The following is a 15866-nucleotide window of genomic DNA, read 5'->3' as shown; positions in this document are numbered from 1 at the left end:
CTCACTTTACTCTTCCCCAGCCTCCTCCTTTGCCCGCCCTCCAAGTCTCTTGCCTCATCGATAGGTCCGGACTTGGGGCGGGCACAGGCAGAGGCTGGGGAGGAGTGAAGTGAGAAGAAGGCAGGGCAGCCTGGGCACCTACACACTGAACGCCGCCCCTGGGCACTTGCGAAGGCTCATTTGCATATGAATTAAACTTAGTTTTTCCTGCTGGTGCAAGTCTAAAGAAAAGAAGAAAGGTACCGTTACAATCCTGTATAGGTGTGCTACAGAGCCATGGAAGCGCTGTATATGGCCATATGGAGGTGACAGACTCGCTTTAAGACCTTTGATATGTTCCTATGACATGTCAAAACTTTTCTGAAAACTCAGTGACACTTTAAAGAGGTTGTCCAGCATAAAATACCCAAGTCCTTCTCACCACACTCTGCTGCTTCTGTTCCAATGTTTCCCAGTTCCTACACTTGTCTCTCCTTCCTGGTGCCTCTCGATACACAGAAATGACTGGCTGAGGTGAAGCAGTGCTGCGGTCATCGACTGGCTGGGTGGTCACTTCCAATGCCGAGAGGGACAAAGAAAAAGGCTGGCGGAGAACCCAGTAAGTTTCAGAAGAGGTGGATCAAGGGATCGGTGAGGTGATTATGACTTCAAAATGTTCCAGGCTGGACAACCCCTTTACTATGGCATGGAAGGTGGTGGAGTAACTAGGTACATCTTTATAACAGAAACGGCTTAAATTATAGGCCGCACCAAAATCCTGGCTATAATTGATTTACTATACACACTTTATGTACTTTATAGAATAGCAGGAAAACAAAAGATGGGGGTTCAAAGCCCAGCTCTCTGTTTGCTTCGGCAGGATTCAGATGGACAATATTTCCATCCAAGTGCTGTCCATGTTTAGAACGGACAGCACGCGGACTGAACACTGACTGGGTAGACGTTCCTCATTCCATGGGGAACAATTATCCCAGAGTGTTTCTACGTCTGTTTTTCTCTCAAGACTCATTCATTCCAATGAATGGGTCTTCGGGAAAAAAGAACGCACACGGACTCCATCCGTGTGCGGTCCCGTATAAAAACTCATCAATGTTCACCAGGTGACAACCAATCAGACCTTTTCTCCAGTTTTTGTTAACTCTCCCATCATTATGTACTCTTTCAGGAAAGGACATCATATCTTAGGTTGGGGGCCGAGATAACCGTTTCTTTATTCGCTGCTTTCTACATGTACATAGAGTGTTGTAAAGCAAATACAGTCAGGTTCCCGGTGAAAGTGGCTTAAACGTGACTGCATATAGTGAGCGACAGAACTTCTAACATGTCTCTTTGCAGGCATAGTCGGCATCTGTCTAGGATAGCATGGCAGGAGGCAGATGAAATTCCCTTATTTATGGGTATCCTTGGTCGACACACTGCATCCTGTTAGAAACCTTCAAATTTGACGGGAAAAAACTAATGGTTATTCAGGACAGAGGGGTTTGCTGATTCACAAGACAGGCAAACAGTTTGTTTCAATCCACCATATTTTAGAGACAGAAAGATGACACTGTTGTCTTTTTTTTTTTTTTGTCCATGCTCCTTGGTTTTCCAGGAGGTATGATATATACATGGCATGTGGTAGACGCTATATGTTCCCCTTGAGGCGCCACAGAACAGTATAATAGAGATTGGATGCACCTTATGTTGCAAGGAGGAAAAGGAGTTGTACGTTTCCTCTTGAATTCGAAAAAAAAATTAAAAAAATCTGCACAAGGAGTTAACCATTTGTCAAATTTCAACATACGTCCTTTAAAGAGAACAGCTGCCATTGAATCCTACCAAAATCGACTGAAGGAATACTCCAGGAGATATCCAGGAATAATGCTGAATTTCCATCTGTCCGCTAACACGTCAGAGCTGCAAAGTTGCCGTTTCTTCAGCGCTTCCATGAAACCACTTTGCCCCGGAGCTGCGTTTCATTCACAATCCCAAATTCAACAGTAATAATTATAAAAAAAAAAATTATAATAAATAGAATAAATACAACTTTGCTTACCACAAAGGTGGAGGAGAGAGGGAGGACTGGATTCACTATTAAAAAAGAAAACGTAGAAGAAGTTTCCAGGAACAACAAAATGACACTAAAAGGACAAGTACAATCTAATCCTGGCGTTAAAACACTTTGATGTGTGCGTTACAAGCCCCCCACTACACACTGAGGAAGAGGAGGAGCGGGGGGCGTACGTGGTACTGACAGGACTAGTCTTCTGTTCTAAGTGCATTGTCTCCTTTAAAACTTGGATGGGAAGGAAGAGCCCTCGCTCTCAGTTTTACATTTAAATTTCTTCTCCTTTCCATAGGGCAGCAAGTGCTTGGGGTCATGCTCCGAGCAGTACAGTCTCCCGTCCTGGGCTGAGGCGGTCAGCGCTCCTTTCTCATGCTCTCTGCAGAAAGACGACGGACAGAAGTCACAGAAGGATGAAGCAGCGGCTCCGCACTGGTCACATTGGTGCCACGGGCAATCCCATTTTCCTATTAAAAAAAAAAAAAATGCAAAAACATAAAAATCGATAACCAGCCAAAAACACACAGTGTGCAAAGTTGTTAAACCGACCCACCCCCCAACCTACAAGGACAAGTCGACTATTCTGAGCTTCAGGATGCAGCGATTGTTCAAATATGTGCATTTTATACTTTCATTATATGTAGATTTTTATAGTTTTTTTTTTATAAATAGTCCCTCAGCTGTGATAACAACCTATCTGCCCCCCCATGATCGCATTGTGGGGGGCGCTGATGCTCCCTTCCTCCATCTAACCACTTAGATGCCAATGTTGCTACTGACTGCAGCATCTGAGGGTTAACAGTCTGGATTCAAGTTATTTCTGATCTAGGCCTTTGCAGCCAAGCACAATCCGTCCATCACTATGGCACCGATCAAGGGCAGCGCAGTGGATCAGCGGTTAGTCATCAGTTTGTGTTGGTTTCCTCTACAGTTTCCTCTCGCACTCTGAACGCGCACCGATGACGATACTGGAGATATGGCTGCTATAGAACAGTGTGTGCTATATAAGGGGAAACTGGCCAAGAACCGTAAGAAGCAGGCGCACCTAGAAGAATTGCGCAAGGCAAGTAGCCTGAAATGAATGCTGTAGATATCTGAATTAATGTAAGCCCCTCAGGCAAATGTGAGGTCTAGTGCAGGGCCTACAGGGCTGGTGCATGACACAGGGATTAGACCCAGCACAATGTACCAGTTCCTTGAAATATGGACAGAACCAGCTAAATACAGCACACAGGATCCACAAGCCATGTATTACCATAAGGAGGCTGCGTCAGGTTAAGGCAGAGGAGGTGATACGCTTTCGGACAGTCTCTCTTATCACACATCACCAGTTCTCCCCCATCTCCACAGCGGAAACAGAAATCTTCATGCATCTGCTTCTGCTCCGTTTTGATCTTCCTCTTTTTGGCCTTCAGACGAGCGTTTTTGGCCTTTTCTTCATTTGCTGTCGCACAAGCTGTCTGCAGAATTAACGACAGAGTGAGGAAATGCTGGAACACAGCATTGTAGTAGCTTTGCAGAAAAACAAATACTTCAGGTTTCGTAAAGGCAGTACAAGTCCTCAACCAATATAGAAAGTATACATTGAGGGAGGGGTGGTGGTAAACCTTTACACGGAACAGACATCCACCCATCCAGTTCAGCCTATTAGGGGAGAGGCAAACGGGTGCAGGTGTACAAACAGAAAAATCCGCACAGATTTCTGTGAGTTTCTGTAGCAAAAACGTCTTGTGTTACTTGCATTTTTTGTTGAGGATTTGTTGTGGTTTTGCCCACAGATCTCATACTTGCATGACAAGATTATAATCTGCCCAAAAGAACCACACAAACAATTGGCATGCTGTAAAAATCGGCACGGCAGGTCAATTTCAGCACGGGTAAAAAAATAAAAATAAAAATGCATGTACATGTCTAATCTCATACACTTTGCTGGTACTGGATTCTGCAGTTTGTCTACATGGGAATCTGCGCAGAAATGCAGCGTGTAATCTGCATCTTGTGCAGGCAGCCTTAGGCCTCATGCACACAACTATAGTTATGGTCCGCATCTGGGCGCAGTTTTTCCGGCTCGGATGCGGACCCATTCAACTTCAATGGGGCCGCAAAAGATGCAGACAGCACTCCGTGTGCTGTCCGCATCCGTTGCTCCGTTCCGAGGCCCCGCAAAAAAAAATATAGCATGTCCTATTCTTGTCCGTTTTGCGGACAATAATAGGCATTTCTACAATAGGCATTTCTACAATAGGCTTCCTTTTTTTGCGGATCCACGGTTTGCGGACCGCAAAAAAAAAAATTGCACGGTCGTGTGCATGAGGCCTTGAGGACCTGTGATATTAATCCAGAGGATCGAAAAAAGAAAACAAAAACAAAAACATAAGGCGGGAGCTACTCTAATTTTAGAGTAAAAAAAAAAAAAAAGCCCTCCCGACTCCAAATTTGGCAACCAGAATAACTATGATCATCGACCCATCTACGGAAATCTAGTCACTATAACTTGTAATATATGTATATATATATATATATATATATGTTACTGTACACAAATGCATCCGGAGAGTGGAGAGCTCCAAAGTCCCACTGCTCTTACAGGAAAGACTCCTCATCTGTGTTGCTGCTGAAAGACTCACGAAGGCAGATAAGAGTCCATTCACACGTCCGTATGTGTTTTGTGGATACACAAAACACGGACACTGGCAATGTGCATTTCGCATTTTGCGGACTGCATATCGCCGGCACTCTCATAGAAAATACTTTTTCTTGTCCGCAATTGCGAAAAAGAATAGGACATGTTCTAATTTTTTGCAGAACGGAAGTGTGGATGCTGACAGCACAATGAAAATGAATGGGTCCGCTCCTGTTCCGCAAAATTTGCGTAAACGGATACGGACCCATTTTGTGGACGTGTGAATGGACCCTAATTGTGTGCTGAGAGGGAACTGTATTGCTGGACTAAAAGCTGACATTGGGTCTATTGATATGGAATATATCTGCAGTATTCGCATGGAGAACTATGGTTAAAAAATGGGTATTTTTGCTCAGAAACCAATGAGAACACTCATATATGAAGACTGCAATAAGGAGACAGACAGGAGGGAGGAAACACTCCAGACAAGCTCTCTGGAGAGTGTGTGCCATCATATCACTGTCTTCCTCTGCACAACTGGATTACCAGAAAAGAAAAAAAAAAACTGTGTGGACAGCTTCTTCCGGTGGAGAACATCTACACACACGTGGAGGCTGATGGACTGTATGACTTCATACTCAGGAGCCGTACAGCCACCAACAGCCCCCAACGTAGGCACATCTACTTCATGACATAGGAAGCGGATGCATTCACTTACTTTAGGTCGTACCCCCAGGAAGCCACTGCAGTTATCCGCCCCACAATGACATTCTGTCCGGCCATTCCCCAGGCAGTCAAGGTTGTAGTTAAATGTTAACTCCGCTCCTAAAGACATTATAATAGAGAGAATACCCAATTACACTTTAAAAAAACTGAAAACTGGCACATAAGGAAAGTAATTATGGGGAACAGAGGTTAAAGAATTAGTAGGACTGTTTTCACACTTTTGACAAGTACAAAGAAAACCTGAATTTTCAAGTAGCCCTCATACCTATATATTGTCTGACAGTAGATAACTGGCACATTGCCAAAATGCCACTCAGCACTTTATATAGAAAGGCAGCTTTGTGCAATTTAGATGCGTCATGTTTTGTTTAAAAAAGAAAATGCCTACAAATCTGTGTTTGAAAAGTCTAACCCAAGCAAAAAATACGATGCATAAGGCCTCTTCATGTCCATATCAGTGATGACATTTGTGATAAGATGGGCAGTGGTTCATCCGTGAAGGATCCGTGTTTGGTCCATGTGTCTTTTTTTGCCCTCCGTTTTTCATCCCTATTCCAATACTAGGTTGAAAATTAGTTTCCATAGCATCTATTACCACAGGTGCCGGGTGTGTTGTGTCAGTGGTTTTTCATGGAACCCTAGACTTTAGTGGATGTGTTTGGGCCTCATCACAGGCCAAAAAGTAGTGCATATCTCCGCTATCAGTGGGTTAAATAAACACATTAAAATCAATGGGTATGTGTGCTGTTTGTGGCGTCCATGATTCACCGACATGTGAAAGAAGCCTAACACCTCCTAAAAATAAAAGTTCAAGGCGTGCAGAGTTCATACATACCCACTTGTGCCTATGGCAGTGTGCACATATCACATTCACCAAAACCCAAAAATTAGGGTTTCAGCTGGATTTCTAAAGTGAAATGAGTGTACCCCCACACCCTATATATTTTTTGTAGGCAGTCATGTCCACCTTTACTAAACAGGATTTCATTTATTTTGGTTTTAAAAAAAAAATCCTTAAAATCTTATATTTGTGCAAAGGCTTACACAAACAATGTAAACACTCCCCGTGTGTCACGTACCGACCACAGGTTGAACAGACCTGAACTGAAGTCATCATAGAAACCTAGAATGCTGTGAGTTCAGTTAAACCCGCAGTGGGGCCATGATACATCCAACTATAATACCTCCGCCACAGGAAAGTCGGAATCAGGCCTAACAGATCAAGGTGTGCAAAGTTCATACATACCACAAGTGTCTACGTTGGCAAGAGCTTTCAAAGAAAAGCTAGGTAATGTTTGGCATTCATCAATACATGTAATAAAATACATAGTACTGCTACTATGCAATCAAACTGCATATAAAAATACAATGCAACATTTGAAATGCTATGTACACCTTTGGAGGCAATTTTTTGTTTTATGATTGCATGTTACTCGTTATTTTTTCAGGCTTTTATTAAAAATATTGAGCTGTTCTGTCACAAAGGGTTAGCTGTTTTTCTAGCTGTGTGACTGGTACTTTCAAATTCAATTTGTGCCTGGTCATCTAATGTCGGGCTTATCCATATGGGTAGGATAGTCATATTCTCTTATCATTGATTTCCTCCATATTGGACACAAGGCTCTGCCCTACTAAAGGTGCAATATATTGTCTCACAAAGACATTTGTTTGTAAAAGGTCTCCAACACCCTAAAACCCACAGTGAAATGTGAATATGATAAACCTATCTATACTGCATATATATCCTTTTTCAATATATAGCGGATATCCAAATATTAATAATCTATAATAGCAAGTTATAACAATTAGGATGATTTTTGCTTTTTATATCGATATATTCTAAAATAGGCTTTTTAAGAAAATGATAGGTCTGATAAGACACTGTCCCTGCAGGCTGAATACATAGGAATAGGGACAACACTTAGATTTAATTTTAACATAGATTATTCATTTGTTTCAAGTTTCATCTATTTAAGATGACTGGGAGATAAATCTGTGAATCACGCTAATTTGGATAAAGACATAAAATAATTATACAGGTGATATGACATTTATACAAGTGTAATGAAGGGAACCGTCCTTCGAGTCAGTGTCCTATCCAAGACTGCCCTCTCCTCATAACTCAGAACTAGACTAGACAAATACTAAGCCTATTATACATATCCACGCCCTCCGGATGACATCATAGGTAATGGGGGTGGAGGTTTCAGAGAGGGACAGGTTAAAAACAGGTGTAGGGGACACTTGGGGAGACGGAGATAAACGGACTCATACATGAACAGATGCACGGACTCATCAAGGAAACAACACACCGCCATCTTGCTTGCATTCATGAGGCCTATTAAAACCCAGATATCTAGTAAAGTATAATTCTCATTACCTATATGATTAATAGAAATTAACTGGCTTGATATTTAGTAATCCCTGCTTGATTGTGGATGTATAATGTTAAAGGTGCCCATGTCAATATTAGTGCTATTCAGTAAAAGTGCATATTACGGAATACGATATCTAAATTGATATCAGAGGGAAAGCTCTGCCTGAAATCCATATTTCGGGAGTCAATATGAAGCCCGATAATTGCCGATACTATACTAATGGATATCTGAGATCGGTTTATAGATTGAGCAGAGAAAGTATTTGTGTACAATATCCTCCTCGAATTGTTGAAATATATGTGATTGTAATTGTATATATCTGCCCGTATTATGGGGTACTACATGCCCATACACTACATTTTATGGATGCCATCTTGTGGATAAATCTAGGTATTGCACGTTAGGATATATTATTGATGACAATTTTTTTTGTTTTATATTCTAAATTTATGTAAATAATTTATATTTTGCATAAAGGCTGGTACAGTGTTTTTTCACTGTTATTGCACAACAAGATTACCTACCCTTCATCTCTTCATATTTTTGAGGTGTTTTAAATGTCCACCTCGTAGACCAAATTTTCATTGATCCTTAATTTTCTTAGTAAAGCATTTTGCTTTATTAACCCTGACACTAATAAACCTTATCTTTAAACCACCAAGAGGTCAAACACTTATTTAAGCCACATTCTTATCAATAACGTAAGAACTGAGCTATAATGACTGTTTATGATGTGAGAGAGCAGAGATAAGGAGTCTCTGTGCTCCCCAGATGACGGAAAATATAGAAAATCCAAATGGTGCTACTAGAGCTTGTCAGCCCTGTACAGAAAAAGGATGCCATCTTTTTAATAAAGACCTATTTGAAAAATTATTTTTAGCTCAAAATAAGTACAATGCAATAATAAAAAATAGAAAAATTGCCCCCAAAGGTGTACATAGCCTTTAAACACACAGCGCCTTCATGCAGTTTTTCATGAAACAGTGATTATAAGCCAAAATAGCCCAAAAATATAAACTTTGTTAAAAGGCTCTATTTAAGTTGCAAACAAAATGTACTCTGCAGAAAACTAAGATGTGAGGAGTTCATACCTACCACGAGTTTATGCAATCATTGTATTAAATGCCAAACGGCAAAGGTAAAAACACCCAACAGAGAACAAATAATGCAAGAAAAGTGGGTGGGTGCTGTCTCTCAGGATGAACTTGGAGTGAAAGCTATTTTACAGTTGAGTACACAAAGAAAAAATATCTCCTTTTCTTGCTCGTGTCATTGGGAGACACAGGAACGTTGGATTTTATAAAAAAGAAGTCCATGGGGGAGGGAGAAAACAAGAGACCACTGGAGCCATGCCATGCCATTGGATGTCTAGAGCACAGTGGCCTGCAGCACCTTGAAATTAAGGACAAACCCGGAAAGCTCGCACAGCATCCAGGTTTTTTTTTCTGCTCGTGTGCAGGTGTTCTCTGAATGAATGAATGAGAGCTGGAGAGGCGACAAAAGGACTGAAAACAGGGGCCCAAACTCTTGGGAGGAGAAGGGCACCTAGTCCTGTTCTGAGGTATACGAGTACTGATTCCGCCAGTAACCTCAAATAGAATCTCAGCCAATCTGGTGCCAAACAAACATGAACTCAAGAAGGGTAGTCCTGTAAGTGAACATTTTGAGGATGCTGGCACATAAGGTGGTAGCAGGCTGGGGTGGTGGGGGGCAGTTGTGAATAGGGTGACCCCATGGATGGTGGGTGACAGGGCAGCTAGACTGCCCTGTCCCACTTTGTCTTCTTGGGGGAGAGAACAGTGAGGGAGATTGACACCAAGAGCAGAAAAGGCCATGCATAGCCTGGAGGTCTGCCTCCTAGGAACTCTAAGCTGAAACTGGTTAGTGCTCTCCTGGTAGGAGGGGTATAGCTGGCACAGCGAGTTAATACCTCTTTGTCTTAGAGTCTGCATCCTAGTGGCAGCAGCTATACCCACAGTCCTGTGTCCCACAATGACACGAGTGAGAAATGATTGTTTATGGCAACAAGTGGGTAAAAATGTAATTTTTGATTGACATAAATGTATTCCATTGGTCAGAACTATATTAGAAATTCTTCTCTAGTTAGCATGGGTATGGGTGGAGAAGCGGTCAGCAGATTTTATGCTAAGGCTCAATACAGACCGGATAGGGGCGATGTAAAGTGTATACCATATTTTTCGCCCCATAAAAAGCATAAGTTGGGGAAAAATGCCCCTGCGTCTTATGGGGAGAATACTAATGAGCGATTTCATTACGGAAGCGCTCATTAGTACCAGAGGACCGGGAAAAGGCGAAGGCAGTGGCTGCGAACAGCGTGAGGGCGCTCTGTGACCTTACACTGTGCACGCCGGTTTACATCACAGCCGGTGGAAAGATGAAGAAGATTGCGCTGAAGGAGAGGAGAGGCGGCGTCCAGATCAGGAAAGGTAAGTGTTTTATTTTATTCCATATGAGGCTGATGGGGGCTGATATAACGTGGCTGAGGGCTGGTGAGAGGCAATGGGAGCTGATATAACACTGCTGGGGGCTGTGAGAGGCAATGGGGGCTGATATGACGCTGCTGGGGGATGGTAAGAGGCAATGGGGCTGATATAACGCTGCTGGGGGCTGATGAGAGGCATATGGGGGCTGATCAGAGGCATGCGGCGCTTATCTGAGGTCTGATTGCAGGTCATTCACATTGGGGTCTGAACTGAAGTCTTTTTGGGGTCTTATTAACATTGGGGGTCTCATTGGGGCTGGTTGTCAGCTTAGCTCTGATTAACATTGTCCTCCTCTAAAACCTAGGTGCGTCTTATGGACCAGTGTGTCTTATAGGATGAAAAATACATTTATTGATGTGTGTGTGGTTGTTACAGCTTATTTCATGATGCAATTCAGCCATATGTAAGCATCATAGAGTGAATAAACAGCCTGTCAAAAAGCAGAGGGGTAATTAGCTGAGGAACTATGCTCTCTAATTGATAGGCAAGGGTCATCTGAAGCCATACATAGATCATAGATTCTCCTCTGTTCCCTGTATGCTGCCAGCTATACATCTGCTGACCCATCTCTATTCATAACACAGGTAGAAGCAAAAGTTGCTATTCTATACAGTTCCCACTTCAGTCTAGATCCCAGCTTGGCTTTAAACTAAACTAAGATTGGACCATTAGTGCGAAGGGTAACGCATTTAAGACGCTTCATTCCATTCATAGGGTTTGGTGGAAGGTCAGAGAAATCATTGGTATTCAGGGCTACTCAGATATCACCCCTATTTGGCCGAATTTTATGTATACTGAGGTGAACAAGGTTAGTGGAGTGAAGGTGTGGAGTACTGTGGGACTGAAATATATGGGTCAATTGTTTGATAATAATGTTCTTAAAGAATTCTCTAGTCTACAACAGGATTTTGGGCTGCAGAAGTCCCAATTCTATGTATACCTGCAACTTAGGCACGCGTTAAGCGCTCAAGACAAAGTAGCAGCGGTTGGCCAAGCACAGAAAAACGCAGTAGTAGACCTGGTAAAATCAAATGGAGGTACGAAAGGAGTGATATCATTAAATTACTTGTGTCTTATGGAAGCGCAGTTTAAGAAGCAGGAATTCCGGTTGTATGACAAGTGGAAAAGGGATGCCCCGGATTTAACAGGGGAACAGTGGGATGCGGTCCTAGAGGATTTTACCCAAGTTGCAGTTAGTGAGGCTCAAAGGGTATCTCAGCTCTTGTTACTGCACAGAGTATACAGGACTCCGGTCCTGCTGAAAAAGATGGGGTACAGGAGTGATGATTGCTGCCCAAGGTGTGATGTAGCGAACGCAGATCTCGTTCACTTGATGTGGAACTGCCCCAGGCTGAGGAGGTATTGGGTGGGGGTCGGCAAATTGGTGAAAACCGTTTTTGATGTGGAAATCAGTATGAAAGTGTCGGTATGTTTGTTAGGGTGTGTGAATGCTGAGAAATATGGGCAAGAGAAAAGATTAGCTATTATTAGGATATTGTATCAGGCGAGGAAAGTAATAGCATTTTACTGGTTGAGTAGACAACCGCCTTCAGTGGAAGAACTGGAGCGAAAAATACATGCGCTGATCAGATTGGAGAAATATGTATATCAAAAAAGGAATTGTTTAAAGAAGTTTGAGAAGATATGGTCGAATTGGATTCAACACTATAATATACAACTGTGAAGGAATGGAGGGGGTGTGAGCGATGGGGGGAGTGACTGAGGGGTGCGTGATTAAGTATGGTTGGGGGGGCAGAGGGGACTCGAAAAATTAAAGGGGATAATCTACTTATGGGGATCTCCAGGAGCAGGTGGATCTTGGGTATGATTTTGCGATTACACATACTTGTTTAGAACGTAAAATTCTGGGTACCGCTGAGTAACACTGTGTTTCTGTACTGTGATGTGCTCAATTGTGGTAATGACTTGCTGCATCCTATAATGTGCTGTTGTTCGACTGCTCTTGTCCCAGGGGTTGGGGAGGGGGGACGACAGTGTTCTGTCTTTGTTGTTAATATGAAAAATCTTTAATAAAAAGAATCTGATTAAAAAAAGATTGGACCATTAGTAGGAAGGATTTATCAGATACATTCTTGGCTACTGAAGAGCATCCCTGCCGTCTAAAATATGTCTTTGAAAGGGAAAGTATTAAAAGCAAATACCTGTGAAAATAGAAGATCCTCATGTACAAAACCTTGCTGTTCTAGATCAAGAGCTAAATCCCGTTCACTAGTCACGGTTTCTATAAGCCTGCTAGCTCATTACATACTCATTCCCCCCCCCCCCATCCTTTAAAATGCCTTAAAGCAGTGCAGAGGCTGCTGTAATCGCATTGCTTTATTAAGTTGCAAATTCCCTCTACAGGCCACTTGTAACAGCCAGTTTGGGTAAGATATTCAAGTTATTTCAGATATATGTCAATTTCTTTATCTGCTCCTGCGGTTGACATCAGCAGGAAGGAGGTAAAGGGCTGCAATAATTCAAGTCTCCTCGTTCCCTGCTTCACATTGAAATAAATCGAGTGGCAATCAATCCAACATAAAGATACAGAAGAAACAGGCTTAGTAAGAAAGGAGGGTTGTACCTTGAGGTATGTCACAGAGGGCAAACAGCCCAACTCTGAAATCCCCATTTACCGTCCACTTCTGTGTTTCACAGTTTGGGTTACAGCTATGGTTCATGAATCGCGAGTAGTTCCCTTTAGGGCCGGCATCTATGATGCGATCCTGAAACGAAGCAATCACATTAAATATGTCATTAGGGAAGATTCGTACAAAGCTAGTGCCCATAAAGGCAGATACAGGTGCTCAGTGAGATACGTATTATACACGCGTTCCTGAAATTAGTTCCAATTTAGTGGCTCCAAATCCTAAAGGGCTCTCTCCAACTTGGGCAGCAAATTTTTTTTTTCATCTGGATATTTTTCTGCAAAGGTAAAGATGTTTTCACCTTTGTGACCGTCAACAAGTAGAAGTTGGTGACACCGTTCTCATGGGATCGTTTCAGTCGTAGTCTGCACTCCTCTTCATCGATCAGCTCCCCAACGTACTCGTTGACAAATTCGCCCTATAAAAAAGTAAGAGATGAATGACCTCCATAGGTGATAGCAGTCTCTGACCACTTTCTCTTCACTTCTGGGAAATTGTACACTTTTCATAGTATACAGTTTCAATATGCATTGATTAAAGGGGTTTTCCTCACAATGAACATTTATTGCCTAAATATCTGATCATCGGGGCCCCACTGCTGAAAACCCCACCAATCAAGAACGTGGTGAGGAGGGGTTTGAATGAAGCAACACCAAACATATCAGCTTCATTCAATGTCTATGGGGCTGACAGAAACAGTGGAGTGCAGTCCTGTGCTGATTCAGTCAGCCCCATAGACAATGAATGGCGCGACAGGGTGCATGCATGTGTGAGCCCAACTCCACTCAAGCTCTTTAAACCATGTGGTGAGGAGCAATGGAGGAGCTGGGGACCCCTGTTTTCAGACAGGTCATTTGTGTGAAAACCATGGTGTACAATACCAATAGGTATTATTGCTTCATGTCTTTTAACTATACCTTGCGGATATCTCTTTTGCACCTTAGACCCCAGCCTCTTCTGTCTGTACGGAAGATCTCAGTCTCTGGGTAGAGCCGTTTGGTAAAGCTCTGATTTTGACAGTATTCACCAGCAGGGCACACCTGAGGGTGACACTCGTACAGCAACATGCGGTTCAGGCACTGGGAGTCCAGGCCACAAGGGGCTTCATCAGTGGGACGACAATTACAACGAGGTATTTCAGAGACATCCGCCACCTGGATCTGAACTTTGCCCACAGGTTTATTGGCCTGTTAAAAAGGAATATTAAGAGACACAATATAAAAGACAGTAAGGCCCCTTGCAGACCAATGTTTTTCACGCAGCGAGTCCGCATCGCAGCACCCGGCCTGACCTCCCAGCGCTGCCGGGGGTCACATAGCATTATATTGATTTATGATGCTATGTAACCCTTACAGTTCTGGAATGTATTGGATAACGCTGGCAGCATTATGCCAATGTTATGCAGGGTTACATAGCATCATAAATCAATATAATGCTATGTGAGTCCCGTCGGTGCTGGGAGGTCAGGCCGGGAGCTGCGATGCGGACTCCCTGCAGGAGGAACGCTCCTCTGCAAGGGGCCTAAGGCTGATACATTGTTTTACACACATGTTAAAGGGGTTTTCCGAGACTTAAAACCGGAAGTCCGATCTCTAATGGAGCAGCGGGCCCCATAGCCTCCGGGTTTCTGCCATTTCATACAGCAGACAACCTTGGGCTAATGTCTGCGATCAGCAATAATGCCGATTGCATACATTTAACCCCTCAGATTCCACGGTCAAATGTGACCATAGCATCTGAGCGCGGAAACCGTGGCTTGGACTGCTCCCCTGTGCGGGGATCGGGGGAGCCATTATTTGTATCTGAAAGGCCTAGTCTCTGAAGAAATGTTGTTTTATTATAGTCATCTAGAGTGAAAAAAAGTAAAACAAAAAAGTTTTCCCCATAATAAAAATTAAAAAAGTTATTGCCGCATCCCAACAATGACGGTACCATTAAAATATAAAAATATTTATCCTACATAGCGAACAGCATAACTGAAAAAAATAAATAAATATCAAAATGGCCAAGTCGCTATTTTTTTTGTCACTTCACCTCCCCATAAAATTTAATAAAAAGTCATACACACTCTTAAATGTTATCTATACACTACATCATATCCAATATTAAATGGTGCCATTAGAACGTACAACTTTTTTCGCGAAAAACAAGCCGCCAACAGGGATATGTGAAAGGAAAAATAAAAAAGTTATGGCTCCGGGAAGGCAGGGAGTAAAAAATAAAAATGCAAAAACGGTAACATTGCAGGGCGCTGGAGGGGTTAATGTAATATAATGCTCACACTGGACTCGCACCTTTATGTGCTTGTAAGCAGGAGGTTTTCTGGAGTTGCGCTCTATCTCCAGAGCTTCCTTACTCTCTCGCTGTGCCTTCAACTCCTGGAATCTTTTAGCAGCTTCTTCAAGAGCTAAAAGAGAGAAAAGAGAGAAATAAGGACGTGCAAATTACAAGGATGAGAGGACTTAAGTGTTGTGGACATGACAAACCAGCCTCGTGCTCACCTTTCTTGAAAGTTTTATTAACACTGGTCTGGCCCTCAGCAAAACTTTTATCCCCTTCTACGTAAGGAAAAACACGACCCCGGTGCACCCAGTAGTAATCATGCGAGCCGAAGAAGAAAACCGGAAAGTCTCCGATGTCATGTTTCAGTTCCTGGATATTAAATGGGACAGACCTTGGATTGCAGATCTCCGCAGGCCACCATCTGGAAGTATCGGCGGTAAAGCAATTAACATTCTATGAAGGTCAATGGGTATCACTCTAGTAGCCACTGTCATAGCACAGGCCCAAGCAAGCTCTGTGCAGACACCGAACCAGCAGCGCTTACTACACGTGAGCTCAGTGGTCTGCACATTTTCTTTGCAGCTTGTCAACAAATTAAAGAGGTTGTCCCAAGAAAAATATTCTACATTTGTCAAACCAGCCCCTGGATCTGAATAT

The 15866-nt window shown here is 42.8% G+C and overlaps 1 protein-coding gene across 6 annotated transcripts in view; it reads right to left on the bottom strand.

Annotated features, from left to right (window-relative positions):
- Window positions 1-253: 253 nt before the first annotated feature.
- NSD3 (nuclear receptor binding SET domain protein 3) overlaps window positions 254-15866 on the bottom strand; it is a 103102-nt gene continuing 87489 nt past the window's right edge. For all 6 annotated transcript variants that reach the window (XM_044279034.1, XM_044279037.1, XM_044279038.1 and 3 more), the window contains 8 exons: window positions 15428-15630; window positions 15221-15333; window positions 13844-14113; window positions 13228-13344; window positions 12863-13004; window positions 5389-5495; window positions 3303-3507; window positions 254-2514 (listed from right to left, as the gene is read on the bottom strand). In XM_044279034.1, coding sequence (XP_044134969.1) covers window positions 2273-2514; window positions 3303-3507; window positions 5389-5495; window positions 12863-13004; window positions 13228-13344; window positions 13844-14113; window positions 15221-15333; window positions 15428-15630 — 1399 coding nt within the window. In that variant the 3' untranslated portion in view covers window positions 254-2272. The remainder of the gene's footprint in view (window positions 2515-3302; window positions 3508-5388; window positions 5496-12862; window positions 13005-13227; window positions 13345-13843; window positions 14114-15220; window positions 15334-15427; window positions 15631-15866) is intronic.

The sequence above is a fragment of the Bufo gargarizans genome, chromosome 2 (genome assembly GCF_014858855.1).
Source record: "Bufo gargarizans isolate SCDJY-AF-19 chromosome 2, ASM1485885v1, whole genome shotgun sequence".
NCBI classification, from domain to species: domain Eukaryota; kingdom Metazoa; phylum Chordata; class Amphibia; order Anura; family Bufonidae; genus Bufo; species Bufo gargarizans.
Note: the sequence above shows the minus strand (reverse complement) of the source record. Positions and strands in the feature narration are given on the sequence as shown.